Genomic DNA, 26,611 nt, shown 5'->3' with positions numbered 1-26,611 from the left:
TCCCTCCTACCTCCCCTCTCTAAAGTCTTCTCTGACCCCCTCAAATGAAAATCTTCTCTCCCACCAGCTTTCCATGACTCTTCTGTTAGATCCTTAACTCCAGGTAGCTCTTCCATAATCAGCATTCTCTGTGAATGTACTACATCTCTACCCACTGCCTTCTCTTCCCCTCATGCCCCCTATCCCATCACCTGCCCAGCCACTAGGAGGCCTTTGAGATCAGGGAATGTGCTCCCTCTCTCCTCCTCCCTTTCTCTGTTTCTGTCTCTCTCTCCTGCCCTTCTTTTCTCTCTGTCTCTCTCTCCTGCCCTTCTTTTCTCTCTGTCTCTCCTGCCCTTCTTTTCTCTCTGTCTCTCTCTTTTTCTATCTCTCTGGTTTGGCTTCTGCAGGCTCCCCTATCTTTGGAAAAGTGAAACAATCCCTCCTCCCCATTACTTTTTTACTTGAAGTCTACACTTTCATGGAGCTTTTTCAAGAGTTTCCTATATCTCATCAGCTTTCCACAAGCTTTTCTCCTTCCTCTCCTCTATACTACACTAGTTCCCTTTTGATGTATGTAGTCCTTTGGAGCTCACAATCCCAGTACTGCACCCTGAGGTAGGTAAGGTAGGTAAAGTAAATATGCTTATGCCCATTTTACAGATGAGGAAGCCACAGCTCAGAAAGAGTCCTGGCCTCCTGATCTTTGACCCACCATATCCATCTCCTCTGACGGAAGGGGAGGGAGTGACTCAACCAAAAGCAAGATAATGGATGAATTCTAAATCACGTTTTTGGAACCCAGTCAGAGACACACCCAGCTAACACTCATTTCTGTTCCTGAGCCCACTCTTGTTGGGGAGAATCCATAAATAATTTGCAAAGCTGATATCTCTGACTGGAGTGTGATGTTTTTAGGGAAAATTTTAGCAACTGTTTTCCTGTCGATTGTCAGCTATCACTAGCTGAGAAGTGGGCTTTGTCCACTTGGAATTATTCAGAGCCCACTCCTCCAGACTGGGCCCTGGCCTTGCCTGCCTGCCTTGGAGCATTTTCTCAGCTCATTAGCACCTCCTGGGAAGAGGAAAAGAGACAGTACTCAGATCAGTCAAGTTGATGCTTATTCGATACCTATGGGGAGAAAATTAGTGGGACTTTGCTGATAAGACGTGTTAATATGGAGTCTCTGGGAATCACACTTACCTGTGTCTTCCCACGACCCCAGCGAGCAGAACTGGCTTCCCCTACCCTCCCTTGCTGATCTGGTGACATCCAAGAATGACAGTGGACCTCTGGGGAGAGAAGTCTTTGCAATGTTCCTTCCTCCTCTGGCTGCCTTGGCAGAGGAAAGGAAACAAACCGTAACCTTCTCTTGATGACTTGGGGTCAGCTTTATGCACATCAGTTAATGTACTGTCAGGTAATAGAGCTGTACCCTCTGGGGCTTCCAAGAAGCGCGAGGCTGTTTGCCTTCCTATAATCCTGGCCCTCAGCTGGATTCTGATAATTGAGGTGACTAGATAGCTGACCCCCTGATGAGTGAGATGTTGCTCTAAAGTGCCTGCTGAAGACATCTGTATGTGTCAAATAGGCTTCGTGCACAGTCTGACCCCAGACTGCACTGACCTTTTCAGTTCTTGGGTCTATTAGAATTTCCTCTTTCCTCTCCTTCTCAGTTAGCTGATACAGCTTCCTTTTGCCAGCATTCCTGCCTTGAGCAATGGTTCCCTTCCTACTAATTTGCTGCTTTTTAGTGCACTGATCTGGGAAAATAGAAAACAAACTTGTTGGAATTGTGTCTAAAATAAAAGTAAACAGTTTTGGAATGAGGGCCTGCAGACAGATCCAGGAGTAGGGAGAGGCAAGGTTAGGTAGAATACACTCAATAAAGAACATTTTTGACTGTCTCGTTTTGTAAATAAATAGTTTTAATGCCAGCCAATTCCATTCTTTGTGGCATGACAGCATTTATTTTATCATGTCAAGTAGTCTCAAGCAAAAACTAAAAGCTTCTTCCTACACAACAGAAGGGCTCCGGGTTTCAAACCCTGACTTCGGTGACCAGATAACTTGTTCCAGCTCTGTGGGATGGGCTCTCCTGTGAGGGAAGAACATGAGCTTCTTTTGTCAGCATTTTGCAACATCTGTTGTGGCTACTCGAGGGCCTCTTTCCTTGTCGTTGACTGTGTCCTTGATGGTCATATCACCAGAGAAATGACCTTCAGATAAGTGAAAAGATCGTTGAAACATCGGAGCATCTCAGGTAGCACGAGGGCTGAGCTTTCTGACCGGGACAATTGAGGTTAACTGATTTCCCAGCAGGGTTCTAGGCAGACACACAGAACCTGGTAGATTTTGAAATGGATCAAATGACCAAACCCAGTTATCTTACCATCCACTTGGCTGAGATGTCTCAAGGATGTGCCCTGAGAATCTCTCCTTAGCCCTCTAAGTTCAGCATTGTGGTCCATGATGAAGGTGTGGAGGGCAGGCTTGTCAAAGTCGCAGACGACATAAGGCAGGAGAGGCAACCAGACACACAGAGTCGCAGTCAGGATCCCCAAAGGTGGGGACAGACTAGAAGGAAAAGTCAAATCTAATTAGATTAAATGAATAGAAATCAATGTTAAACCCCCACTTGGCTTCAGAGAACCAATTTCCCAGTGACAGGTCTAGCCTGGAAGGCATGTGTGGAGAAGATCTCAGAACCTGAGCCAACAGTGTGGTGTGAAGGGAGGCAGAATATTTAGGACAAAGTGGGCCATCGGGCTGCTCTGCTCCACCAGGGTCAGACCACCTCTGGACTTTAGGTTCTCTTCTCTGAAAGCCATCACCAAGCTAGAGAGTACTCTGGAGAGGCCAGCCAGAATGGCACGGGAACTCAGAACGTTGGTGTATTAGGCCTTAAAAAAAGAGCCAACGACAGTAAGTCTGGAAGGAAGAAAAATTAGGAGGAATTCAGTTCTGACCAAGTGTTTGAAGGGCTATCAGAAGAGTCATCAGACTTGTTCACCTTGGCTCCAGAGGGTGAAAACTAGAGAGGGGCAGAAGTGGGCCTTCTGGAAGGCAGACATTCCTAACAACTGGAGCCATCTGAAAGGGAACTTGTTGCTTTGGGAGATGGCAGGCCCCCCTGACTTCTGTCCATGTCTGTGTTGGTGGTTTGGGGACCAGGGATGAGTAGGACTAGATGGATTCCTTTCTGAGGGCTCTTATCACTGAGCTTCTGCAAAAGACCTGAGATTCTTTCATATATTTAACCCTCACATGTGAAAAAATGGACTTGGACAGTGGTTAAATTAACCAAGCAAAGGTCTGATAATCAAAGCACTCGTCCTACAATGATTTGGAACATCTCCGGGAAATAATCCTGCCAGTTACTCTGGTCTCTGTACTCTCATGAACATTCTCATCTCACCAGGCAGGAAGCCTCCCTGCTGATAATTCCTTTTTGATTATTATTTAAGATATTTAATCTTTGGGTTCCTTTTCATGGTAATGAGAAGGAGTGATTAGGCTTCCAGAATTCTGGGGGACTTTTGCTTTAAATGTGTTCGTTCCCTTTGCCTCCTGGGGACAAGAGAATGCTGTGAGTCATGTTCCCTCCTATTTATACTGGATCCGGTTATAAAGTCATGAGTCAGATGGGCTAAAGGCCCAGTTTCCTATCTGTGTCTTCTGAGAAATGGGTAGCTAGGCTAGAACTAGTGTCCTGATGAGGTTGTCACTTTTCCTCTGGCACTTTCAGCATCTGAAGGGGACCTCATTACAGAGCGCAGGCAGGTCCGCCTCGCCACAGGCTTCTTCCCTGTCATCAGCCTGCTGAACCACTCGTGCCGCCCCAACACCAGCCTGTCCTTCAGGGGCTCAGTGGGCATCATCCAGGCATCACGGCTCATTGCACAAGGGGAAGAGATCCTCCATTGTTATGGTGAGCCACCCACCGCTTCCTCTCACCACCAGCCTTTCCCGAAGAATAGAGTGGAAGAGAAGCAGCACCCCAGGGAGGCCTCTCCTTTCTTCGTCTCCAGGAGGAGGGCAAGCACACTACATCCAGGGAGATGGGTCGGAACCCCAAACAGAGGCCTCTCACTCGGCCCCTCTTCACCAGCCCAGCATCTTCCTTACTATGTGCTTTCTGTCCTGAAAGTGGTGTGAACTAGGAGCCTTTTGGCCCCTTCTTGCTTTGCCCTGTCCTAGGGCCTGTACTCTTCCCCTGCATCCATCTCCCTTGTTGGGGGGTGGGGGAAGGGCTCATAAAGGGAAATAGTTGTCCCAGACCCTCTACTAGGTTGGGGGAGGAAGCTGGTCTTTGCCCTCCATTTCAGTCTCATCTTGATTGTGTCTCATGGCAGGGCCTCATGAGTGTCGCATGGATGTCACTACAAGGCAGCAGAAGCTGAGATCTCAGTATTTCTTTGACTGCCACTGCCAGGCCTGTCAGAATGAGGAGGTGTGCCCAGTCAGCACGGCACCAAAGCCAAGCGGGTTCCGTTGTCCCTCGTGCAAGGCAGCTCTGCAGGTGCTTTTCCTCCTCCTTGGGTCTCAGCCTTTCTTACTGCTCCCCAGCCACGACTGGAACTCTTGGGAGGGGGGCATTTCCTGGCTTTCAGGGTGACTGCACACCCCCACCCAGATTCTCCAACCAGTAGTCAATATTGAGGGTCCCTAAGACCTTCACATACATTTGCACTGAGCCTCCCAGCAAGCTGTAAGGGGCTCTCCCACAGAGACAGTCAGGGCTTCTGCTCGCAGATGAGGGAAGGGGAGCTCCTATGGTCACCCTGCTGATGGGTGTCGGGGAGAAACAGTACCCAGGGCTCTCCTGCCTTCAGATCTCACATTCATTCCACACCACTGCCTTAGCATAGCACAAAAGGTTTCTCCCCTCCTTGGCTCATCAGGCATGCTGACAGGTGCCTTAGGGAGCATGGAGCAGACTGGTAAAGCATGAAAAGGGCACTGGATTTGGAGTCAGGACCTGGGTTCTAATCTTGGATCTCTTTATTTAATACTGTCTTATCCCCATCCCATGAGAGGGCCAGACAAGGCCCCTTCCATCTCTAAGCCCTGTTAGAAAACTTCCATCCAGGAGCCCACCCCACATTTACCCCACTGACTACTGAGAAGTGGCACTGCTTTCCAGTGATATTGAGGCTATTACCTCCCCACTTTAAAAAACAAAAAATTCATCCAAAGTTTAGGAACTGAGAAGAAAAGAGCCTGTGGCCATCAAAAGGAATATCTGTGATGGACTGCAGTAATCTGGTTGTAAAGGTTCTGTCTTCAAATATCTAGCTAAGATTGTCCTTAGGGGAGCATTGCAGAAGTTCAGTGCTAGAAGGGACCTTGGAGACTCAGCCTCCTTTGTGAATCTGAAGATTTGGAAGGAACTTGAGAGATCATCTCATCTCACTGCTTCGTTTTACAAATGAGGAAGCCTGAGACTCAGAGAGGTTAGGAAACTTATCTGTAGCTACACTGGTAGTAAGTGATTAAGCCATCATTCAAACTCAGCATCTCTGCCACCATATCCAACACTCTTTCCCCCAAAATCCAATGTGTTCTTCATCCAAAGCTCCAGCATCCCTAACTGGTCTCTTAGGATCCACTTGAATACCTCCTACAAAGGGTAAGTCATTCCCCTCTAAGACAGCCTATTAAGGCGATGAATAGACTTTTAGACAAGTTAGCTATGATAGAGCTCTGAAGAAAATTGAATGGGAATAGAAAGGAATATACTTTTTTCTCAGCTATCCATGGCACCTTCACAAAAATTGACCACATTCAAGCAAAAAACCAGAAAAGCAGAAATATTAAATGCACCCTTTTCAGACCATAATTCAATAAAAGGCCTTGTAAGCATAAACTAAAAATTCATCAGAAACTAAATTATCAAATCCCAAAGAATGAGTGAATCAAAGAATAAATCATAGAAACTACCTTCCAAGACAGCCTGTTTTCACTGTGGAGCAGCACAGATTTAGTCTGGCTTTGGGTATGGTGTGAAGACATGGTCAAGGCCAAGAGCCATAAAGGGATCCTGGTGGTCTGTAGAGTGTGATCCCCCTGAGAGAGGAGATCTTCCTTTGTCTTTGTATCCCTCCCTCCTAGCCCAGGGCCTAAATGATGGGTGAAATGAGTAGAATTAACACTGACCCTCTCCACATTGGCTAGCTGTCCACCTTGGACTGCTGCATTAGCACAGGAAGAAAGGTAAGTAAACCTGACTTCCCCAGGGAGACGATTTCCTGTGCTGTGACAACAGAACCTGCACGGCCTCTGCGAGCAGGGCTCAGCTAGAGCACCAGGTACAAGACCTTCAGCAGCAGGTGAAAGCAGCCCTGGAGCTTCTCAGAGATGACAGATCGGGTGAGAGTCCCTCCCCTTACCCCAAATTCCTACCCTTCATAATTGGCTCAGTCAATGCTTATTGAGTTTAATGAGATTATCCCTGTGTCAGCCACAAGATGGCTGTGTCATCCACGGTAACCAGAGCCAGCTTCCCCATTTGGCAGCCCTGGGAGAGCAGCATGATGTGGCTCACACAGCCAGGCTGGCCCTGCTCCAGTGACAAAAGAGTTCTCTGTGACGTGGGGGCCCCCACTTCACTCTCATTTGTTTTGAACCTGAGGCCTCGCTGACTCAATTTCCCAGAAATGTGGTTGTGTCCCAGGCAGGGCTGGATGCCTCTGGAGAGCAATGGGGCACTGTTATTCAGGGGCTAAGTCATAGGGCAGCTGTGGCCTGTTGCCCCCGGACCCTGCAGTGTGGCCTGGTCTCGAGGATTTGTTCAGCCATCTTTGTAGAGGCAGCCCTGGGAGTGAAGACTGCAGACTCAGGGGTGGAACTCCAGACCATTGTGGAAGCAAAGCCAGGTCCCTACATGTGGCTGATCTCTCCCAATAGGGAATGAGGTTCTTAGTTAAGAAATGGGGAGACTCCCCACTCAACTCGGCCCAGCTGCTATAGAACTTGGGTCCTAAATTCTTGCTGTGTTGTTTGTGTTTGAATCCATAGCTCAAGCTATCCAGCTTTTGTTGGGCTGCCAGCAAGATGCTGAGAACTTCTTGTCCTCAGAACACATGTTGATGGGAGAGATTGAGGACCACTTGGCCCAGGCATATGCCAGCCTCGGTAGGGCACGAGTCTACTTGACTGATCTGCTTCCCCCAGGAAAAGAGGATGGATTATTTTGTTTGTCCTTGACTTAACTCTTCAGCAAGTGTCATCCCTAAACCCAGATCTTCTCCCCCTTTATTTCACCCTCCCTTCCCTACTCCCAGAAGTCTCAGCTGTAATAGAGTGGGATTCTCTTGCTGGAATCAGGTTGTGTTTCCTGACAGGGGACTGGTCCAGGTCTGCAGCCCACCTGCAAAAGAGCCTCCTAGTGGTAGAGGCCCGGCATGGACCAGCCAGTGTGGAGCTAGGCCATGAGCTCTTCAAGTTGGCCCAAGTCCTTTTCAATGGGTAAGGCTCTTCAGGTATCAGTCCCCTACGCCCCACCACACTCCTGGCTTCCCCATCCCAGAGGCTTCACAGAATATTTTGGAATTCTTGAGTCACTTTCTTATTTCCTCTTCTGGGGAAAGCAAAACTATGTCTGCCTTAATGCAAGCATTTGAGAAAGGTGACCCAGAGACCTTGAAATCCAAAACAGCTCCCCAGAGAAAAAATGTTCCCACCTAGGGTCCGTGGGCATTTCTTAAAGTGCCTCCTGAGAGCGAGAGAGCCCGGGTCCCCCCTCCCAGGGCCTGTGTTCCTCTCCTCTCCCTTCTCAGCATCCCTGCATTCTGCTGTTTTCTGGCTGCCTTCTGGCCTTCCTGATCTCTCACCCTTTCTTTTTAAGGCTTTAAAAGAAGGAGAGGGTGGTGATCTAACAACCTCCACTTCCTTTTGTCTCTGCCTTCTTTTGGAAATCCTGATCTTAGCACTGCTAAATAGGGTTTCCACCACCACCACCACCTGTGCCCCACCCCACTGCCCCCAAAAAAGCTGGATCCTGGTACCCACTGAGTAGTAAGTCTTTAAGGGAGGCCCCTGATTGCTTTTGAGAGGAGATAAATCCTAGTAAGTAAAGGGCTGAGCTTGGAGTCAAGAAGACCTGGGGTCAAGCCCTGGGCTCTGATATTTGCTAGTTAGACTAGTGAATCATCTAACTTGTGTGGGCCTCTGCTAAATCCTGAGGTTCTACACTAGAGATGAGTCTCCATATGCATGGGGGAAAGAATTCCTGTCCCATTGAAGTCACCAAACCTTGCCTTTTTTTTCTTTTTTCTCTTTCTTTCTTAGCAACAACTCTTAAGAGAAAGGGGCAAGGTCTAAGCAGAGAGGGTTAAATGACTCACCCAGGGTCATACAGCCAGGAAGTATCTGAGGCCTGATTTGAACCCAGGCCCTCCAGACTCCAGGCCTGGCACTCTATCCACTGAGCCACCTAGCTGCCTCAAAATACTGTATTCATTCAGCAAACACTTGTTAAGTCATTTCAGTCATGTCCTTCTCTTCATGACCCCATTTGGGATTTTCTTGGCAAAGATCCTGGAGTGGTTTGCCATTTCCTTCTCCAGCTCATTTTACAGACAAGGAAACTGGGGCAAACAGGGTAAGTGACTTGTCCAAGGTCACCCAGCTAGGAAATGTCTGAGGCCAAATTTGAACCCAGGAAGATTAAGTTTCCTGACTCCAGGCCCAGCACTCTATTCGCTACACCATCTAGCTACAAACACATGCCCTCACCTTCTTAGTGAGTATGGAGGGAGTCCATGATGTGCCAGCATGGAAGATGAATAGTGAAGGTTGAGATTGCAGTCAGTCAGATCAAGCTCCTACTATATGCCAGACCCTCTGGTGAGGGTTGAGGATAAACAAAAAAGGCAAAAATTGTCCCTGAAGGAGCTCAGTCTAACAATGAAGACAAACTTTCAATAAATAGGCGCCTTATAGAGGAAGTGGACATCCCTTTAGCCAACAGGCCTTTGTTAAGCAAGGAGATGAGCTGTCGGACAGACTTGTCCATCCTAAAAGAGTGTTCCGAGTTAGAGACTTGGGCTGGCACTATTTCATAATAGGAGGATGTCCCTTATCACCCACTGCCTCATTGTAAGCCCCCAGCTGTACATCTCAGCCCCTGCCCCTAGCTAGAAGGAAGGCACGAGCTGAGCCATCCCCATCGCCATTCCCCTCGGTGCCATAGGTGGTCATGTGAGTCTGTGCAGTTAGGCCTGCAGTCAGATGAGGGAATGGATGACTTCCTCTTACCTCTTCCGGTCCAGGTTTGCAGTCTCCAAAGCCTTGTGTGCGATAGAGAAGGCAGAAAAGGTTCTGTCCATACACCATGACCCCGAAAACGAGCAGATGCAGGAGCTGCAGCAGATGAAAGCGTGCTTACTGGAGCTGCCGGGCCTCCCTGAGGGGCCCACACATGGACACGTGGGAAAGTGAGACTGGCCTAGTGTAAGAGAGGTCCTGGGCACCTTTACACCTTCAGGAAGTGTAAACAAATTGTCAGATTGCTGGTGAGCTGCTGCTGGCGAACAACGAAGGTCTTGGAGCTGTGGCCAGAAAGTCACGAAACCATCTGTGCCCTCAAACCTAGCAGCTCCACAAGTGGCATATGCCCCGAGGAGGTTAGAGGTGGAGGTCTTGTACACAAAGAAGGGTGTTGGTGGCAAACACTGGAAATCTGTGGGTATCTGTCAATTGGAAAATGGCTGAATGAATTCTCTATGTGACTAATGGAGTAATAGTATTGCACTGTAAAAAATGTCAGATGGAAAGAATGCCTGGAAACTTGAGGAGGCTTCTGTGGACTGATGCAGAGTGAATGAAGAAATCTGAGGGAACAGTTTGCCCCCAGACTATTATAATGTAAAAGAAAACTGCACCAAAGGACACCAGGGACCAGGTGCAGCTCCCAAGGACTGATGGTCAAGCTGACCTCCCTCCACTTGACAGAGAGGTGGTGAACCACAGAATGAAGCATATGTTGTCAGGGGTAGATTAATTGTATTTCTCTGTTACAAGTCAGAATAAGTCCAGTATTGGGAAATAATGGTTGTTTCTTTCTGTCTTTTTAAAGCATCGGTAAACCTTTAAAAAAGAAAAAAGATGACCTACAGGAAAATCCCATGCCTGGTGTGTGATATGGGGCAAGGGCAGGGGAGCATTTACTCCCGAAATACCCCATTGGGAAAGATGGGCTTTCAAAGACTGCATTGTTCGGAGAACTGTTCCCTGAAATGAGAGAATGCCCCAGACTAAAAGCTGACCCCCTCAGATGACTAAAATGCACATCTAGAGACACTGTGTTCCATTGGAAGGAGCTAGACTTTGCCGAGGAATCCGTCTGAGCTTCAGGACTCATGGCCAGGGTCCAGGCCACTAAATTGTTAAGAGGCAGCTTCAGTGGAACACGCCTGTTGTTTCCGGTGGTTACACGATGCCGTGTACACCGCAGAGGGGATTGAACTAATGGCAATAGTCATTAAGAACAAGAAGATCATTAGAGGAAATCTTGGAATTGATGTGGTTTCTTCCCTCTAAGAAGTACATTGGGCTTCGCAGATGGGATCTCATTTCCCTGGGGGTGGTGCGCTCATGGGATGGGCTATTTGGCTGGAGCCACTTTTCCAGTTTTCTTTCCCTTTGGTTTCCATTCTGTTCCCTCACTCTGCCTCCTGAGCAGCTAGTAAAACAGAACACACTGTCATGCTTTCATAATAGTTGTGCCTCGGTCGTAACTGCCCGTCTCCCGTGTAACACTGAGAAGGTCCCAGCCGTCATCCTTAGGAAGGCAGACCACTCCAAGCCCAAACTCACTGGAGGAGTGTTCAGCGGCGAGGGAATAATTACAAGGTTCTACTGTGGTTTCAGAGCCAGAACCCTCGGAGTAAGGATGAAGACTGGCTCCCACCTAAATGCATGGGGATGGCCGGCCCCCAGCCCACCCAGAAATCTAGTAAACATTCCGGTTGTGAGCTAGCCACTGGCCCCTGGAAAGTTTCAGGTAGGCTTGGGTCTGGGAATCGAGGCCAACCACGATTTTGATGTCCAAATAGACCTCAGTGATGAGCGGGCTCCGTCGTTAGAGAATTAGAGCTTGCTCGGTTTGTCTTTGGGCTCCAAGAGGTCGGAGGATAGCTTTCAGGGGAGTCTGGGAGCTTAGATAGGAAAAAGAATTACATCTTTATATTCATTCCTCTAACTGGAATTGAGCATTTCTTTCCATTATGGAGACAATAAACATTCCAAGAAGGGATCTGTGATGTCATCAGACTGTGTGTGGGGGGGGAGGGTGGAGATCCATGAGCCCCAGAAGGGGAAGAAGCCCTGCTATACACCCCTCTGAAAGTAGGTGGGAGCTGCACTGATGTGGGACAAGTTTTCAAAGAGCCAAATCTCTGTTTTCCCAACTGTTAGTCCTTTTGTGGCAAGTTCGTTGCCAGAGGCACATTTGAAGTGCTCAGGATCATCTTTCTGCCACTTTTGACTGCTTGCCCAGGACCAGGAGCTATTTTCTTCTAACTTCAGGGTTCTCCAAAAGGACCCCTGCGATTCACTCCTGGACCTACCGTAGTTAGAAAGGTGCTCCCCAAAGGCTGTTCAGAAACGGCCTGCTCTCTTACATGTGCTTTTAACGAGTTTTTCACTGAAGAGACTCTTGGGACCCTCTTTCTGTAAGTAAAGGATTCTTTCAGGGACACAAATCTTCCCTCTTCCTGTCTGGCTCTGCTCCCCGGTTTTCATAGGTTGGCTTAAAGTCACATCCCTTCCTTCCCCCAATCCTGCTTCTTCCGACCTCACAATGTCTGTAACATCCCCATTCATTCCATTTGTCTTTGATCTCCTTAAGTAATCCAATCCAACTCCCCAGTGGAGGGTCCACTTCCTCCTCCTCCATGAAGACTGGAGCTTTCTTCAGCTCGTGGGAAGGAAGGGATTGTCCTGCTCTGGAGCCGAGGAATACAGAAGTTGTGTCATGGGGCCCCAGGGCTACTGTTCAGCTGGGGTTCTGGGTCTGCTAGGATAAAATGAACCCCGGACTCAGATTCAGGAAACCACATGGGAGGCCCAGCTCTGCCCCTTAGTAGCCATGAGGAGAAGAATGGGGCAGAGTAGGCTAAATGTGAAGTGAGGAAGTACTGGATTCCAATCCTGCCTCAGACACTTATTACCTGTGAAGTTGGGCCTGGGCAGATGAGCTCTCCAATCATCAGTTGTCCCATCTGTGAAAAGGGTCCTGGCTTGTGGGGTAGCTGGAAAGCTCCCATAAGGAAAAGTGTCCAGAAAGTATTTTGAGGGGTCCGTTGGGCAGCTCAGTGGATTGAGAGCCAGGACCAAAGATGGGAGGTCCTGGGTTCAGATCTGGCCTCAGACACTTCCCAGCTGTGTGACCCTGGGCAAGTCACTTGACCCCCATTGCCTAGCCCTTACCACTCTTCTGCCTTGGAACCAAGACACTATTGACTCCAAGACAGAAGGTAAGGGTTTGACAAAAGAAGGGACCTCAGCAGCACTCTAGTCCTCTCCAGCTTAAAAGGAATTCCTATATAACAAGCCCTTCCCCTCACTGCCTCCATCATTCCCGTCATCTGCCGTCACTCGGCCTTTGATTAAAGGTTCCCCAGTAAAGAAGGGGGGGGGGGCAGTTTTTCACCCTTCATCTCCTCAATGCCTTCCACAGAGCAGGCACTTAATAAAGGTTTGTTGGATTGGATTAGGGAAAGCCACCAGCTTTTGTTATTTAATAACCGTACCTCACCTTCTGTCTTAGAATCGATACTAAGAATCAGTTCCAAGGCAAAAAGTGGTCAGGGCTAGGCAATGGGGGTGAAGTGACTTGCCCAGGGTCACCCAGCTGGGAGGTGTCTGAGGTCAGACTTGAACCCAGGACCTCCCGTCTCTGGGCCTATCCACCAAGCCACCGCCTTTCAGGGCACTCATTCTCCTTTTGGACATCTCTCCGAACCTCCATTTGGCCTTTTGGCAGTCTCTGCCTTTGCTACTGGTTCTACCCCGAGGGCCAAACGTGACACACCTGACCCCTCTTCTCCCTGACCATCCTTCAGATACCTCCGACCTTAAGAGACAGAGAGGCCAACACCCATTTCAGTTCGATTCAGGCTAGTGGCAACTTCTCCAGGGCTTACTCGGCTCCAGTGGAAGCCCAGACCCTGGAGGTTTGCCGCCTGGCTCGCAACAGAGGCAAAACAGGCCATTTTCAGAGGTTGACTCGACCACCTTTATTGCAGAGCGAGCGCGGGGTGCTCGGGGCGCCCCTGGGCCGCGGTCACTCACGGGCCCCTGGGGTCCAAGACTTTGCCCACGAAGAGCAGGGCCCCCGTGTCCGTGTCCCGGAGAACAAAGATGAAGGGCTTGTCGAGGTGGTAGTCCAGAAGGAAGGCGAGGCGAGAGGGCTGGACGCTCGGGCCGGGCGTCGTTCCTGCCCCGTCCTCGTTCCACTCGAAGGCCGCCCTGTGTTCCACCTGAGTGATCTTGATGGCTTTGCCCGTGATCTTGCTGAAGTCCGGGGAGTCGAACAGAGACTGGAGTTCTGAAGAGAGGAGAGACGGCCATGAAGACCCCGCGTGTGCCCAGAGCCCCAGAGGGGCCCGGAGGGCCCTCGAGGTCATCTAGGCCAACCCTCCTCTTAAGGACCAGGAAATCTCAGCCCGCTCAGCCCAGAGAGCAAGAAAAAAGCGCCGCAGCCCCCAACCGACCATGAGGCTGAAATGGGGACGTCGAAGCGGGGGGCCAAGTCCCTCCTCCCCCCGGCCTCCCTCTCTCATTTGTGAAGGCCCTCCAATGCCCTTCTAACTAGGATCTGCGGTCCCGAGACCCTCAGCCTCCAAATGTGGTCCCCACAAGGGGCCTTCAAGATGGAGGCTCAGAGACTCGGAAGGACGTGAGGCGGCGCCTCGCCTACCCTTCGCTTTACAAAGAGCACACAGGCCCAGAGAGGGGTGCGTGTGCCCCAAATCACGCCATAATACTTTGCGCTAGTCCTGCTAGTGAGAACTAGTTTATCTCTCTGCCTCGTTTCAATTGTTTGCTCAGTCCTGGCCCTCTCTTCATGCCCCCACTTGGGGTTTTCTCAGCAAAGGTCCTAGAATGGTTGGCCCTTCCTTCTCCAGCTCATTTGACAGAGGAGGACACTGAGGCAAGCAGGGGAAGCAACCTGCCCAGGGTCCCACAGCTAGTGAGTATCTGAGGCCAGATTTGAACTCGGAAAGTTTTCATTTGCACTTTGCAGCCCCCTGAGAGGCAGGTGCTTTTATGACTCCCTCCACATAGACAAGGAAACAGAGCAGGCCAGGAAAGATGGAGTGACTTAAAAAGCAGATCCAAGGGGCAGCTGGGCCGCTCAGTGGCTAGAGAGGGGAGGTCCTGGGTTCACGGGGGGCCTTACACACTTTCTGGCTGCATGACCCCGGGCACATCCCTTCACCCCCATCCCTGGCTGCTCTTCTGTCCTTAGAGCCAGGACCTCGTGTTGATTCCAAGACAGAAGGATAATAAAATGACTAAAATTCAAGGACGTGGGAGGTCCCCCAAGTCCTAAATCTGTGCTGTGCCCCCAGGACCCACTTACTCAGCTGCTTCACCATCTCCGTGACTTCACCATCAAAGCTCAGCTGGATCTTGGGCACAGCCAGCACGGCCTGGATGGTCTTCAGCTCTCTGTCGATGTCATGGACAAACTCAGAGGTGAGGCTCTCCTCGATCTGCGTCAGGTTCTGGGTCACTTTCATGGGCAGGAAGAAGATGATGGACATGCTCCCGCTCAAGGGCAGCTGGGCGATCTGAGAGGGTGAAGAGGAAGCACTCCACAGTTAGAGCTTTCGGGAGTCATGGGCACGTGGGCACTCACACATGCACACACACACATGCACACTGCTGCCATGACTTCTTCTGGAACTGGGGGAGGGGGGGTCATCCCTTTTATCACTACCACTCATCAGAGTCAGCCTGATGATTCCCCAAGTCCATTCTTCTCATGGGAGATGGCATGATACAGTCAGTCAATCAACATTTATTCATGTCTGGGACTGTGGGCCAGTCACTGTTAAGTGCTAGGGATAAAAAAAAAGACAAGGGGTAATGAGGTGGCTCAATGGATAGAAAGCCAGGCTCATCCCAGCTTTTGGGACCAAAATCCACTATTTGATAAAAACTCCTGGGAAAAGTGTGGGAGAGATTAGGTTTGGATCAACACCTCACACCCTACACCAAGATAAACTCAGAATGGGTGAATGACTTGAATATAAAGAAGGAAATTATAAGCAAATTAGGCAAACACAGCATAGTATACTTGTCAGATCTTTGGGAAAGGACTTTAAAACCAAGCAAGAGCTAGAAAAAATCACAAAATGTAAAATCAAAAATTTTGATTACAGCCAAACAAAAAGGTTTTGTACAAACAGCACCAATGCAACCAAAATTAGAAGGAAAGCAACAAATTGGGAAATAATCTTCATAACAAAAACCTCTGACAAAGGACTAATTACCCAAATTTATAAAGAACTAAACCAATTGTACAAAAAATCAAGCCATTCTCCAATAGATAAACGGGCAAGGGACATGAATAGGCAACTTTCAGCTAAAGAAATCAAAACCATTAATAAGTACATGAAAAACTGTTCTAAACCTCTTATAATCAGAGATGCAAATCAAAACAACTCTGAGGTGCCACCTCACAACTAGCAGCCAATATGACAGCAAAGGAAAGTAATGAATGCTGAAGAGGATGTGGCAAAGTAGGGACACTAATTCATTGCTGGTAGAGCTGTGAATTGATCCAACCATTCTGGAGGGAAAGTTGGAACTATGCCCAAAGGGCGATAAAAGACTGCCTGCCCTTTGATCCAGCCACAGCACTGCTGGGTTTGTACTCCAAAGAGAAAATAAGGAAAAAGACTTGTACAAGAATATTCATAGCTGCGCTCTTTGTGGTGGCAAAAAATTGGAAAATGAGGGGATGCCCTTCAATTGGGGAATGGCTGAACAAATTGTGGTATATGTTGGGGATGGAATACTATTGTGCTAAAAGGAATAAAGTGGAGGAATTCCATGGGAACTGGAACGACCTCCCGGAAGTGATGCAGAGTGAGAGGAGCACAACCAGGAGAATATTGTACACAGAGACTGATACACTGTAGTACAATCAAATGTAATGGACTCCTCCATTAGTGGTAATGAATTGATCCTGAACAACCTGGAGGGATCTATGAGAAAGAACATTATCCACATTCAGAGGAAAAACTGTAGGAGTAGAAACACCGGAAAAAAAAAAAACTGCTTGATCACATGGGTCGATGGGGATATGGTTGGGGATGCAGACTCTAAATGAACATCCCAGTACAAAGACCAACAACATGGAAATAGGTTCTGATCAAGGACACAGGTAATACCCAATGAAATTGCCCATCGGCTGCGGGAAGGGTGGGTGGAGGGGAGGGAGGGAAATAATGTGATTATTGTAACCAAGGAATAATGTTCTAAATTGACTAAATAAATTAATTTTTTTTTAAAAGAAAGAAAAGAAAGCCAGGCTCAGAGATGGGAGTCCTGGGTTCAAATGTGACCTCAGACACTTCCCAGCTGGGTGACCCTGGGCAAGTCACTCAATCCATCACCCAGCTCTTACCACTCCTCTGCCTTGGAACCAGGACACCATGTTAAGAAGACAAGATAAGAGTTTAAAAATAAAAAAGGTAATGGGGAGATGACGTACAAACACTATGTACCAACAAAACATAGGATAAATTGGAGATGATCAATGGAGGGACGGATTCCGATGTCGAGCCAGAGGCCTCCGGTTTGCTTCTACTGCTACGAGGCCTTGGAACGGATCCCCTCTGAGCTTCGGTTTCCCCTTTTGTAAGAGGAAGCAGGACTCTGACCCCCAGCTCTCTCCAGCTCTAAAATCTGTGATTTAACTCTGAGCCTGTGATTCCTTCTGCTCGGACCCCTGCATGTTTTCCCTGCCAGTGCCACAGACAAGTCTTGTTTGTTACTGGGGCAACAAGAGATGAAACAGCCAACTGCTTCCTTAGCCTAAGCTGAAACCGCGGCACCTGGAAAGGAATCCTCCACTGAGACAACAGTCAGATGTGGCTGGATTGGATTCCACATCCGTCCCCCCACCCCCACCCCCACCAGCAGGCTTCAGGGTCCCACCTATGGCCTTTCCAGGATGCTCCCCATCATCCGCGCTCGTTCCATCAAAGCTCGGCTTGCCCTCTCCCCACGTGCTCCTGCCGGGCTGGCCCCCAGCCTGCCATTCTCTCCTCCCCCCTGCCTCGAGGATCCTCGATGCCCTTCCAGGTTCCGCTCCAAGGCCAGTGCTTCCCTTGGCCTGAATCTCCATCTCCCGTGTGGCCTCCCTTAAGGGCAGGCAGAGCCTCGTAGCCTAGACAGAGCCTGGCATGCAGTTGGCACTTAATAAGTGCGCGTTGACTCCCTTGAAGGCACTGCTAAGTCCCCCGGCTTTGGCCCCTTCACACAAGCCCCGGGGCCATCCCTGTGCCTGGTCAGATTCTGTTGAACATCTTTTGCTTTCAGTGAATGTGTCCTCTGTTGCCCAGTCTATGAAAGCACTTCCGGGGCTCCTGAGCTTTGACCCACAAAGTGGAGGGATTTCTGGGGATCCGTGTTTGGAGGGGAGACCCGGAAGTTACCTTCTGTGAGCCAAAATTCTCCTCCCAAACCCTTGGTGGGCCATTGAGGCTACTGTAAGTACCAGGAAGTGGCCGTTTCTAGGGGGAGATAAGCCAGACCCTCCTCTAACTTTCTCTTAACCCTTGCGGTCTTAATAGCAACTCTAAGGCAAAGGAACAGCAAGGACCAAGGCAGTTGGGGTGGAGTGACTTGCCCAGGGTCACATAGCCAAGAAGAGCCCAGGACTTCCCATCTCCAGTCCGGCACTCTCTCCATTCATACCTGGCAGCCCCTCTCCATTAGCTATTTTTTAAGCCTCACCTTCCACCTTAGCATCAATCCTGTGTAGTGGCTCCAAGGCAGAAGAGTGCTAAGGGCTGGGCAATGGGAGTGAAGTGACTTGTCCAGGGTCACCCAGCTGGGAAGTATCTGAGGCCAGATTTGAAACCCTCCCCCTTCTAAATCTAGCTCTCAAACCACGAAGCCACCCAGCTGCCACCAAGAACTTCATTTCAATGAAAAAAATTTAGAGAAAGGCTCTGATAGCCATGGCCTAACGGGTAGGAAGGTGCAATGGGATGTTTCTTTATGGCACTTTTTTTTAACCCTTACCTTCCATCTTGGAATCAATACTGGGTATTGGCTCCAAGGTAGAAGAGCAGTAAGGGTTAGGCCATGGAGGTCAAGTGACTTGCCCAGGGTCACCCAGCTGGGAAGTGTCTGAGGCCAGATTTGAACCCAGGACCTCCTTTCTGGAGGCCTGACTATCCACTGAGCCACCCAGCTGCTCTCCCTCCACTATTGCATTAATGAGATTAAACTCCACAAACCCATAATGCTAAAAGCAAGACCAGTGCGGAGGAGCTCATGTTACCCGAGTGAAATGATGCCCTGCTTTCAGTGAACTTGTGATCTATTGATAAAGGATGAATAAGGACCATCAGAGGCACACAGAGCTCCTGACACATCCAGCTGGCTGGCCTGGGAGAGGCGGGTTTGCGAAGAGGTTCCAAAGAGGGGAGGAACGAAGGTCCGACTGAGCAGCTAGAACTCAGAGCTCTAAGTCCTCTGGAGGAATCCTGTTTGCCCCGTGGGGTGCTGGAGAGGACCCCCAAAGGCAGAGGCCTGCAAGGAAGCCGTGGAGAAGCGGGGCTGCCCCTGCGGATGGGAAACGGTCATTTTCCTTGCAGGAGGGGAGAAGGTCGTGGAATCGACAGGCTCCCGGCACCCAGGAGGACGTCAACCTCCAGGCACCCGAGTGGTCTCTCTCTGCCTTCCCCAACCCGAGCCAACCTCCCCCCCAGACAGACCTTGCAGTTGAGGTCAGAGTCTAGGCCGTAGCGGAGGATCGCCCTGGGGTCAGACATCATGGGGACCCTGATGGTCCTGTCTTCGTCCAAGTGGAAGTCCTGAAGGGAAGTCTTTTTGGAGTCAAACTTTGTCAGCCACTGCCCTGGAAAGAGACATCGAACGGGGGGCTTTCAGCAGGGTGTCAGACTAACTAAAGCCTCGTCCTCAGCCTCAAGAAAACAAGGTGCTCCGAAATTGTTCCATTAAAGAAAACTTCAGCAAAAAAAGAAAAATTCAACAAAAAAGAAAAAAAGAAAAATTCAGCAAAAAAAATAGTAAACAGAATCCTTGATATACTGTGCAGCCCTGGGTGTGGGGGCCAAAGCAGCTCTGATAGGACATTAGAAACCCTTTTTTTTTAAGTAGCATTAGAAATAAAGAAGCTAATTTAACATTTTTATAGAAATAAGAGCTAAACTGGAGAGATTGTCGAATTCGATTCTTAAATTATCTTTTTTTAAGCCCTCACTCCGAAGATGCCTTATGGTGGTTGTATTGGCTCCAAGGCAGAAGAGCAGTAAGGGCTAGACAATGAGGGATAAGTGACTTGCCCAGGGTCACCCAGCTGGGAAGTGCCTGAGGTCAGATTTGAACCCAGGACCTCCTCTCTCTGGGCCTGGCTCTCCATCCACTGAGCCACCCAGGGATCCCCTGTTCCTTCATTTTCTGGATGAGGGAATATTGGCTGGAAGAGATTAAGTGGTTTGTCCATAACAGGACGAGTTGAAAGTGTCAGAAAGAGGAAGCGATCCCGGGACCCCAGAAGTCAATGGTCCCCCTGTACCACCTTGCCTTTCCTCTAATATATAGTCTGAGAGGAGAGGACGTAGGCAAGAAACACTTTGGTTTCCCCCTTTTTGGAGGGTGGGAGAGGATGGAGAACTCTTATAAAATTAGTCTACAGACATGAGCATGTAGAACTGAAGGGACTTGGACGCCACCCCCTCATCCAAGTAGGGTGGTGGATGGACCCCTGGACCAGAAGTCCAGGGCCTGAAATCCACCACGGATGCTTACTTAGACAAGTCATTCTCTCTGGGCTTCAGATTTCTTGACGGTCAAAAAGGGGGGTGCGAGGGGGCAGCAAGGTGGCTCAGTGGTTTGAGCCAAGCTTAGTGTTGGGGTCCTGGGTTCAAATGTGACCCGAGACACTTTCTAGCTATATAATCCTGGGCAGTCATTTCCACCCCGCTTGCCTCCATGTCCTCATCTGTCAGAAGAGCTGGAGAAGGAAATGGCCAAACACTCCAATATCTCTGCCAAGAAATCCCCAAATGGGATCCCAAAGTCAGACATGACAGAAACAAACACCAATAAACCAAATGCTGGTTGCTCAAATGGACTCTATTACTGAAGCCCACAGAGGGGGAGTCCGTCAGTCAATGAATATTTGTTAAGCACCTACTAGGTGCCAGGCACTACATTAAACACAAGGACACACAGTGAGGCAAAGGTGGTCCTTGCCCTCCAGCATCTCACAGTCAAAGTTGGCAAGGGGCCAACGCGATGGGGAAATCGAGGAGGGGAGGCACAAGGAGAGCCTGGCAAGCCAGAAGGAAGTGTCTTCTAGCCCTCAGTCAAATAACCAGTGACTAGGAATGCCGGGAGGAGAACCTCAGGACCAATTTCAGGATGCTTTGAAATGCTAATCCTGCATCTCCCACTCACTGCTTGGAATCTGGAACTAATATGCATTCCTCACAGTCAGTGCTTGAAGCAAGGGCGCCATCCAGCTGCTTCTTAGAGCCTCCAAGAACAAGCCCTGCTCCTCCCTGGCACAGAACACCCAGAATCCTCGCCAGCCACCTGCCATCCTGGCCCACATCAAGGGCTGGGCCCGGGTGACTCGCCCCCCAGAAAAAACCCGACCCAAGCTTTCAGACCGTCTAGGGCAACTTTGGCATTTCCTGTGCCCACTACCACTGGCTGGCAGGAAGGCTGGCAACATCTCCCTGATATACATAGATATACGGATATTGGGGGGGACAGAGACATAGAAAAGAGAGGGAGGGAGAGAAAGGAGAGGGAGAGGGCTAGAAAGAGACAGAGGAAGAGGAGGGGAGAGAGGAAAGAGGAGGAGAGAAAGAGGGGGAGAGGGGAAAAAGGAAAGAGGGAGAGAGGAGGGAGGAAGGAAGGGAGAGAGAGAGAGAGAGAGAGAGAGAGAGAGAGAGAGAGAGAGAGAGAGAGAGAGAGAGAGAGAGAGAGAGAGAGAGAGAGAGAGAAGTGGGAGAAGAGGGAAAGGGAGGAAAGGGAGGAGGGAAAAGAAAAAGTGGGAGGGGAGGGAAAGAGAAAGGAGAGAGGTAGAAAGAGAAGAGGAGGGAGGAAGGTGAAGAAGAGGGAGAGAGGAGTGAGGGAAGAGGAAGAAGAAGGAAAGAGGAGGGAAGAGAGAGAAAGGGGGAGAGGGAAAGAGAAAGGAGAGAGGTAGAAAGAGGAGGGAGGAAGGTGAAGAAGAGGGAGAGAGGAGTGAGGGAAGTGGGAGAAGAAGGAAAGAGGAGGGAAGAGAGAAAGGGGGAGAGGGAAAGAGAAAGGAGAGAGGTAGAAAGAGAGGAGAGGAGGGAGGAAGATGAGGGGGGAGAGGGAGAGAGAAGTGGGGGAAGAGGGAGAGGAGAGAGGTGGGGAGAAGGAGGAAAATGAGGAGGAAAAAGAGAAAGTCAGGCAGAAGACTGCTTCTGGGGCAGCCCTAAAGACCCTTAAGCTCCTGTCTTAGCAAAATGAATAGAGAGCTGAACCACCAATGGAAGAGGGACCCACACAGGAAGACCCAAGTTCAAGTCCAGCCTCTGCCTCATCCTGGCTGTGCAACCCTGACCAAGCCCCTTTATTCCTCGGCACTCCAGACAATTCTCTGTGACTTAAGTTGCCCAGAACTATATGGACAGCAGAGAGTTCATCCCCTGGACCTGAAATCACAGCCCACTCTTTCCTAGTAATCAGTGTCTCCTCTGGAGCAGCTGGCAGCCTAACAGTGAGTCCCCTAAAGAAGGGAGCTTTTGCTTTTGTGTCTCACTAATATTTAGCACAGTGCTTTACACCCAGTAGGCACTTCACACATAAATGCTTTGTCACAAGTTCCTTCCCAGCTGCCTCCCTCTATTCAACATTGTCTCTTACTGGCCTTTGCCCAGGCTGGCCTGAAGTGGATTCTCGGCTCACCCCCATCTCTCGGCATCCTCAAATTCTTTCGGGTGTCTAGTCTTGCCTCCTGCTTTGGGAGATCTTTCCTGATTCCTCCAATGGCTCGTGCCTCCCCCCAAACCATCCTGCTTTGCCCATATTTCTTATATTTCCAGGTGCCCGTGTTTCTCCCGACAGACTGTAAGCTCCTTGAGGGCAGGAGCTACATCATTTTTTTGTTCCTGATTCTCCAGTCCTGGTATAATTCCTCACACACTTGATAAACGCTTCTGGAGTAAATGAAAAGAATTTCTCCCTTGCCCATGTTGGGAAGTTTTCCTATTTCTCCTACAATTTGGGCTTCTTGGTGTTGGCTCAGCTCTACCCTCCACATCCAATGGGATAAGTCATGCAGGTATTATTATTCCCATTTTTTAGATGAGGAAACTGAGGTGTCCTACCTAGGGTAAGTAGTACAGCTAAGACATATACCAAGGAGAGGGAGCCTATAAAGTGATGGAAAGAAAATGCTAGATGTAGAGTCAGGACCTGGGTTTGAATCCTGATTTTGCTACTTTGGGTGATCGAACTCTGATGTGGAATCAGAAGTCTAGGCAGTAGGATGTTGATGAATGTTTAACAACCAGCTTTTGGCGGGATGGGGATGGGGGCAGGAGGCAGTATATTCACAATATACTTTTAAATTTAACCTGCATTATAAGTCTAGACAATCAGAAAATCAATATACCAGGCCCTGATTTATAGTGTTTGTTGATTTCTGAAGTGTAAATAATCACTCTGAATGTTTAACAATCAGCTTTCCTGACTCTTTGACCTTCCTGCAGGACAACCTGATTCTAGACCTGATCTTTTGCTGTTATGCTTCTAGAAGCTTGGCTTTACTGCAAAGGGTTATGGGTAAAATTTAAATACAACTTTTCTAAAGGATTTTAAGAAAGGCTTTTCCCACAGGAAAACTTCTTGTCTCTAGGGAGAACAAATAGAAACATTTGCTTTGCTTATGGAACTTACTATATAATTATTCATATTTTCCTTTTCTCTTTATTATTCTAAAAAATTTCCAATAGATGTTGTGCCCCAGAGATTCCATTCTGAATGTGTTGTTGTTCTGTTGTTTTCAGTTATGTCTGACTCTTGGTGACCCCTTTTTGGGTTTTCTTAAAGAAGATAGTGGAGTATTTTGCCATTTTCTTTCTCCAGCTCATTTGACAGATGAGTGACTTGCCCAGGGTCACAAAGCTGAGACATTGAGTGGTTTGCCATTTCCTTCTCCAGCTCATTTTTTTTAACTCTTAGTTATCAGCTCTAAGACAGAAGAGCATTAAGGGCTAGGCAATGGGGGTTAAGTGACTTGCCCAGAGGCACACAGCTAGGAAGTGTCTGAGGTGAGATTTGAACCCAGGACCTGGTGCTCTATCCACTGAGTCCTGCAGTTGGCCCCAGAATATCTTAAATATTATTGGTATTCAGTTTAAATATTGGTATTCAAAGAATACCAAAATCCTTGCACAGTTTAGGGAGAAGCATCTCTTTAACCATCTTCACCACGCTGGATAGTCTCCCTTACAGCCTTCCACAATAAAACTACACCTTGATTAAGCTGAAAATGACCTGCTTTGGGCTCAGTTTCCCTCGTCTGGGAAAGAAGAGAGATGGACTAGATGGCGTTTGTGGTCCCTTCAGGCTTCTGCCCCTTGGAAAGCGCCCATGGAGGGCTTCTCACCTTTGAAGTGAGCCACAGAGAAGAGGAGGATGCTGACGTCGCTGGGCAGAGCTCTGGAGGACTGGAGGATCTTCCCTTTCATCTGCCCCTGGATCCAGTTGTTCATTTCCTGGAGATCCGTGCGTGAGTTGCCCGTCAGAATCCTGGGCCTCATCCCGTAAGACTTATCCAGTGGCGTGATGAACGCAGCTTTTATCCGCAGCTCTGGGGAGCAAAGAGATCGTTAGTGGCACTTTTTCAACCTCATCTTCTTCTTCCTTTTTTTTTTAAACCTTTACCTTCAGCCCTAGAATCAATACTGGGCATTGGTTCCAAGGTAGAAGAATGGTAAGGGCTGGACAATGGAGATTAAGTGACTTGCCCAGGGTCACACAGCTAAGAAGTGTCTCCAGCCTTTTTGAACCCAGAACCTCCTGTCGATGGACCTGGCTCTCAATCCACTGAGCCTCTAGCTTCCCCTTTAGAATTAAATCTAAGACACAAGAATGGTAAGGGCTAGGCAATTAGGGATAAGTGACTTACCCAAGGTCATACAGGTAAGAAGTATCAGAAGTCAAATTTGAACCCAAGACCTCCCATCTCCAGATCTGGCTTTCAATCCCTTGAGCTACCTAGCTTCCCCTTTAGAATTAAATCTAAGACAGAAGAATGGTATGGGTTAGGCAATTAGGCAGGACCCATAAAAGAGCCAGGGGGGCCCCAGACTTACTTTTTTCTAAGACAATGCGAGAGGCGCTCTTCAGGTTCTTCTGAGCAGCGGTGACGGTGGCCAGGAGTTCTTTGTAGGTGCTGTGAATGTCTTGATTGGTGATCAGGTCATAGTAGAGGGCACGGTGAATGGTGGATTGTGTCTTTGGGTCAGCACCTGCCGTGTGATCATCACAGGAACACAAACTTAAATCGAGAAGGAACTTGACAGGGAGGGCACCACTTCCAGCCCCCTCGTGTGATGGGGGAGGAAACGGAGACCCAGTGAGGTCAAGTGACTTATCCAGGAGAGCATGGATCTAAAACACAGCCAAGATTCTAACCCAAGGCTTCTTACTCCAAAACCGTTCTTTCCACGTTACATTCAGTGAATGAAAGGAAAAGAAGGCTGTAAGAAGGGGACCTTAACCCTAACCCGAACCCGAACCGAGCAATTATTCTCCACGTCGGAAGGATCAAAATAGATTTATATCACACGAGGAAAGACTCTTGTTGGGACATAAAGAAGACTTTTCTTAAACTTCCAGTAAGATGAAGCATAAGTGATTAAGCAAAGGCATGGGCTACCCATTTCTAAAGACTTTCAAATGAGAAAATGAATTGGGACAGCGAAGTGGACACTTCCCAGCTGTGAGACCCTGGGCAAGTCACTTGACCCCCATGGCCTAGCCCTTACCCCTCTTCTGCCTTGGAGCCAATACACAGTATTGATTCTAAGATGGAAGGGAAGGAGAAAAGAAATAGCTGTTGCCCCTGGATGTGGAGGCACAAGTAAGGGGATCTAGGGAAAGAGGGGTAAGTCACCAGGACAATCAAGATAGCCCTCCGTCAACACTTAGAGGCCGATGATAACGTCCCCTTTACCCATGAGATCCTTGTACTAGCACAGCCTTCCCCCTACACAGAGATACAACCCAGGCCTTGGTCCAGACACCTTACTACCTCGCCGTCCTGAAACTGGGGCCTCTCCAGGCATTGTCTGGCCAAATTCTAGCTGAAACATTCGCCTGTGGGAGAGCGGAGGGCTAGAGCCTAGATTTAACCCTGGAACGGAGGGACTTCAGACTCCATCTAATCCCACCCTCAAATGTTACAGAAGAGAAACACTCAGAGAGACGGAGGGACTTCCCATGGTCATCCAGGTGGATCAGAGCAGGGATTTGAACTCGGGACCTCTGACTCCAAATCCAGGGCTCGATTCACTCTACTCCTCTGCCCCCCTTTTCAATCCCATGGCTGTTTGGAGGTCCCTTTCTGCGCTTGGACTCAAAGGGAACAAGACCTAGACCAGGACTTCTCCACCTTTTCGGGGTGTTGGACCCTTTCGGAGTTCTGGCGAAGCCTATGGACCCCTGCTCAGAAGAATAATTTTAAATGAACAAAGTAAAAGGAAATGGATTCTATCGAAAAGATCGATCAAACCCGTTCCCGAGCCCCAGGTGAATTGGTTGTCTGAGAGCTCACCCAGGGAGAGAGCAGACAGAGCTGTGGCCACGCTCAGCGGAGACAGAAGCACGTTGGTGGTGGGGCTCTCACTAGATTTCTGGCGATAGAGGTCGTAGCCGAAGTTGGAGACAGCCGCTGCCAACTTGTTCACCGGGACTTTGAAAAAGGGGTCCTCCTCCTCTACTGCTGTGGCCCCAGTGGTGTCTGGCCCTGGCAGGGGTTCCTAGAAAGAGCCCAAGAGTGAATCAAACAGAGATCCCCGATCCCTGCCCGTCCCAAACCATTTCCCCTTGGTTTGGGGGGCCCGGGTGGACCCAGGTCCTTTAGGTGGGGGAGCTTCTATTTTCTTGGCTGCAGATTTTAACTTTTTAATTATAGCCAACTTAACCTAAACTTAAAAGGAGTTCCCTAAATGCCCACCAGCTCATGGATGAGGAGAGGCCACCCAGGAGCCGGCTTATGAGCAATTAATCAGCCAGAATTTATTAAGTGCCAGCCATGCCAGGCATCATGCTAGGCCCTGAGGGTGCAAGAAAGAAAATTAAACCAACGCTTCCCTTGAAGAACTTACTTATTAAGGGCCAGGGATGCTTCTGTGCTCACCCAGGG

General features: G+C 49.1%; 2 protein-coding genes and 1 long non-coding RNA gene across 5 annotated transcripts in view; 1 reads left to right on the top strand and 2 right to left on the bottom strand.

The window, feature by feature from the left end:
- The window catches only part of SMYD4 (SET and MYND domain containing 4), a 32,153-nt gene extending 21,455 nt beyond the window's left edge, over window positions 1-10,698 (top strand). For 2 of the 3 annotated variants that reach the window (XM_007485757.3, XM_007485758.3), the window contains 6 exons: window positions 3,728-3,910; window positions 4,335-4,501; window positions 6,219-6,351; window positions 7,000-7,116; window positions 7,326-7,449; window positions 9,255-10,698. In XM_007485757.3, coding sequence (XP_007485819.2) covers window positions 3,728-3,910; window positions 4,335-4,501; window positions 6,219-6,351; window positions 7,000-7,116; window positions 7,326-7,449; window positions 9,255-9,423 — 893 coding nt within the window. In that variant the 3' untranslated portion in view covers window positions 9,424-10,698. Of the gene's footprint in view, window positions 1-3,727; window positions 3,911-4,334; window positions 4,502-6,218; window positions 6,352-6,999; window positions 7,117-7,325; window positions 7,450-8,271; window positions 8,585-9,254 lie in introns of all 3 variants that reach the window. The other variant, XR_008916836.1, reaches the window with a different exon arrangement.
- LOC107651041 (uncharacterized) lies at window positions 1,887-9,378 on the bottom strand. Its single transcript, XR_001627367.2, has 2 exons — window positions 9,241-9,378; window positions 1,887-2,556 (listed from the first exon to the last, which is right to left on the bottom strand). It is a non-coding gene; the product is annotated as an uncharacterized LOC107651041 (long non-coding RNA).
- Window positions 10,699-13,198: 2,500 nt separating the features above from the next.
- The window catches only part of SERPINF1 (serpin family F member 1), a 37,303-nt gene continuing 23,890 nt past the window's right edge, over window positions 13,199-26,611 (bottom strand). Inside the window, exons 3-8 of the mRNA XM_007485756.3 lie at window positions 26,021-26,225; window positions 24,558-24,713; window positions 23,849-24,052; window positions 18,951-19,093; window positions 14,573-14,783; window positions 13,199-13,534 (exon numbers count right to left, since the gene is read on the bottom strand). Of these exons, the coding sequence (XP_007485818.3) occupies window positions 13,275-13,534; window positions 14,573-14,783; window positions 18,951-19,093; window positions 23,849-24,052; window positions 24,558-24,713; window positions 26,021-26,225 (1,179 nt within the window). The 3' untranslated portion in view covers window positions 13,199-13,274. The remainder of the gene's footprint in view (window positions 13,535-14,572; window positions 14,784-18,950; window positions 19,094-23,848; window positions 24,053-24,557; window positions 24,714-26,020; window positions 26,226-26,611) is intronic.

Source organism: Monodelphis domestica, chromosome 2, assembly GCF_027887165.1.
Source record: "Monodelphis domestica isolate mMonDom1 chromosome 2, mMonDom1.pri, whole genome shotgun sequence".
NCBI lineage: Eukaryota > Metazoa > Chordata > Mammalia > Didelphimorphia > Didelphidae > Monodelphis > Monodelphis domestica.
The sequence above is the reverse complement of the archived record's forward strand: the minus strand, read 5'-3'. Positions and strand labels throughout refer to the sequence as shown.